The 3,364-nt window shown below is 38.4% G+C and overlaps 1 protein-coding gene across 1 annotated transcript; it reads left to right on the top strand.

Annotated features, from left to right (window-relative positions):
* The first annotated feature begins 486 nt into the window (after positions 1-486).
* LOC117151516 lies at positions 487-1,078 on the top strand. The gene is made up of 2 exons (XM_033320174.1): positions 487-607; positions 690-1,078. The coding sequence occupies exons 1-2, from the start codon at positions 604-606 to the stop codon at positions 1,076-1,078; spliced, it is 393 nt and encodes a 130-aa protein (XP_033176065.1). The 5' UTR covers positions 487-603.
* The last annotated feature ends 2,286 nt before the right edge of the window (positions 1,079-3,364 follow it).

Raw genomic sequence — 3,364 nt, 5'->3', positions numbered from 1 at the left:
ATGGCGCTAGGAGCAATGCCCCCCCCCCTAGCTCCAAATTTAAAAGTTAAGCGAACTTTTGCGATCGACTCTAACGATAGTACGCGTGAGGGGGTGCAACGGAAAGACAATTTGATCGACGTCTCCGGGGCACTCCTGACACACGTGTAGGAAGGCCATTGTGGTGTTTTAGTCGGTAAGAATCCGACACTACTCTGCCGTTCCCGATTATTTCGGCAACAGCAGAGTGTCCATGAGGATTTTTCCACGTAAAAAAAAAATGGTTGCCTGCGCGCAGTGTGGCAGGAATAGCGCGAGGGAGAATATCGACGCTCAGAATAGTGAGGTCGAAGGGAAGGAGATAATGTTCACAAAGGGTGAGATGAAGGCGGTTCACACTAGCCTTGCCGGGGGCGGTGCAAATGTTGAACGGATTGATTAATAAACTGAACCTCGATAAGGAGAAGAATGAGGGGATTAACCCTTTTACATCCAAGCGCGGATTAATTTTATTTCAGTCGCTAAGTATTCTTCAGATGTGAGAGATCACGTCTGACCCTATGTCAGTTTACTATTTTCTAAAGAAATCTTACTTTTGTTGTGAAAATCTTTTTAACTGCCACTATGAGGAAGTACTGTCAATCTTAATAAAATTTAACAAATTTAAATTTAAAAAATATTCTGATTTTATAATGTAAACTAAAATTTAGTTGCCCCAATCGATTTTGACAATCTTGATGATTCGGATCAAAGTATACCAATAGGACATACTCGAAAACGTATCCGTAGGATCTCATCAAGCGAAGGCAGCGAAGTTGATCAGTGTGGCAGTTTTAGAGATGAAGATCACATCTGGAAAGCAAAAAATTATATGCCAATTATACATGACTTTTCAAGTGTGGTTGGTGCAACTGTTAATACGCAAAATCTGTTGAGGAGAACAGTTTTTGAATTATTTTCTAACGAAGAATTAGTTACAAAACTAGTTACAGAAACAAATAAACATCGAGAAACAGACGCAAATTTTATGCCTCTTACAGAAAATGAACTAAAAGTATCTATTGCTTTAAACATTTTAATGAATTACTTTCTAAGCTAATTATTCAGAGTTATTGGATAAATGCATAGAAACATCATATTTTAAAGGTAATATGGGCCGTAATCGATTTCTGTCTATCGCTAAAAATCTACATTTTTCCAGTAATAATAATTCTAATGGCCCACTCATAAAATTCCGCATGCATTGATCAGGAGTAATACAAGTGACATAATTAAAATAGTCTTCACTCTATCTGGAAATTGTAGTAGTACTAACTATATAGACAAATTATCAGAAATACCAGCAAGAAAGACAGGATTAATACGTATAATTGAGTTCTGCATCGACCACTTTTCAACACAGAATCATTTTGATATAGTGCATAACTCTATTTGCGAAAGTGACGAATTTTGATGTAGTAGGAGCTAAACCTGAGGCATTGATAGGGCATGGAATTGCCAAAGAATACACAATCGCAGGCATTACACCTAATGATTTTGTCAAGGTACATAGTGGGCTAGAATTTAACATGGAGGAGTTAAAAGACAAGCGAAGGTACAAAAGATTTGTTTTCCTTCAGCCGGAAGGCCGCTACAGACGCGCCCCGCACGCGCCGTAACGAAAAAACGGAAAATAGCAATATACAAATAACGCGAGTGACAATTCGAACCACCAAAACAAACGCACGGTACAATGAAAATGGAAATTCCTTAATAAAAGATTAATTAAACGTAGTTATATATAGAGAGAATTAGCGTACGAGGGTAAATAACAAATAATAAAATAGAAATAGGTACTCTAACGAAATAGTAAATATAAAGAGTATAACATAACCTATACCAACTAACAACTCGAGCGAGCTGCGAATCAATCCGGAACAAGAGCAATTATATCCGACGACAGGAAAATATACCACAATTAATTGACGAAGATGGAAATGAAGATATGCAAATGAAAACAAACTATTAAATAAAACCAATTAATAAATCGAATAAGCAGGTAAAATCCAGAAATTAAAATAATTATATACCACATAATAGTAAAAGAGAATGTTACGTTGGGCGACCCTCTACCTAGACCAGGCCACACACCGTGGGCAAGACGGGAACCAGATGTCCGCTCATTCTGCCTACCCTCAATAATCTTAAGGACCCATCGTAAATCTCAGGAATTCGCTAGTTAAGGTCCTTCAGACCGTACAAATATCCTTTTTTTAAATCACTTCCTAAAGACTATTGTCTACTAGGGCTTGACAAGGGAAAGTTAGTTTTTCTCACATACGATGCTTCCTACTAGCAACTATCTATCGAGGGCGGTTAAGACCTTCCTAGTCCACCAACCTTCGCTTATCCAATCAGAAGCAATGTATACTGCCCTCACTTTCCTGACCAAAAATGTCATGAACAAATCCGATGGTCCCGTGCGCTAGACACACCCATCGCTAGCTTTCCTACGACGCAGCATCGTCACTGTACCTTACTTCTTCTACACCGCTAGAAGAGTCAACTACTTCTTCTACACCGCTAGAAAAGTCAACTACTTCTTCTACACCGCTAGAAAAGTCAACAACTAAGTACAAAATCTAACGTCTAACGTCTAAGTCTAAGCATAACGCTAGAGGAGTATAACTCACATCAACTAAGTCGGTTCTCGGTATTGTCGAATATTCACTTCCTCTATTAAGTATCCTATAGTGCTGCGTCCACTAACATACTAAATTCAATTATAAGAGCCTTTCTCTAGTGTGCATATCTATTTTATCTTCGTGCGACAAGTTGTTATCTATTTATACCTACTCAACAGTGTAACTTAAGTGTTGGAAATATATAATTTATAATTCTGTAAATCACAGTGTTATACAAACTGAATCACCCCTATTATCTTAACGGAAATCAGGGGATCGATCAACTCGTGGTGTCGATTATTATAATCGTAACGATTATAACAATTTACGACTCCCGTTGACGTCTCTCTTCGCGATTGCATCTCCCCGCGATTGGTCGAAAATACAGAGAATAAATGGAACAATAGGAGGACATATTGTAATCAATCAACAAGAAAAAAAGGAGAAACTTATGTAGTAACGCATGGATTCTTAGAGTAAGGACAAGTAATAATTGTAGATTTAGAGTTTAGTGTAGTTTAATAAGCGATATTCAATAACAAAAGGACCGACTATAATATCGTCGCACGTCGATTCACACTCTGTGTCCGCTCAACTCACACTCCGCTTCTCAACTGACTCTCTGGCCGTTGTAGCATCTCTTTTGTCTTTTGCTAGGCCCACCGCACACGTGTTCCGCAGACGCTCGTAGCCAGGGTCTGGTAGGTTTTATATAACGAAAC

This window comes from Bombus impatiens, unplaced genomic scaffold, assembly GCF_000188095.3.
Source record: "Bombus impatiens unplaced genomic scaffold, BIMP_2.2 scf_0249, whole genome shotgun sequence".
Taxonomy (NCBI): Eukaryota; Metazoa; Arthropoda; class Insecta; order Hymenoptera; family Apidae; genus Bombus; species Bombus impatiens.
Note: the sequence above shows the minus strand (reverse complement) of the source record. Positions and strands in the feature narration are given on the sequence as shown.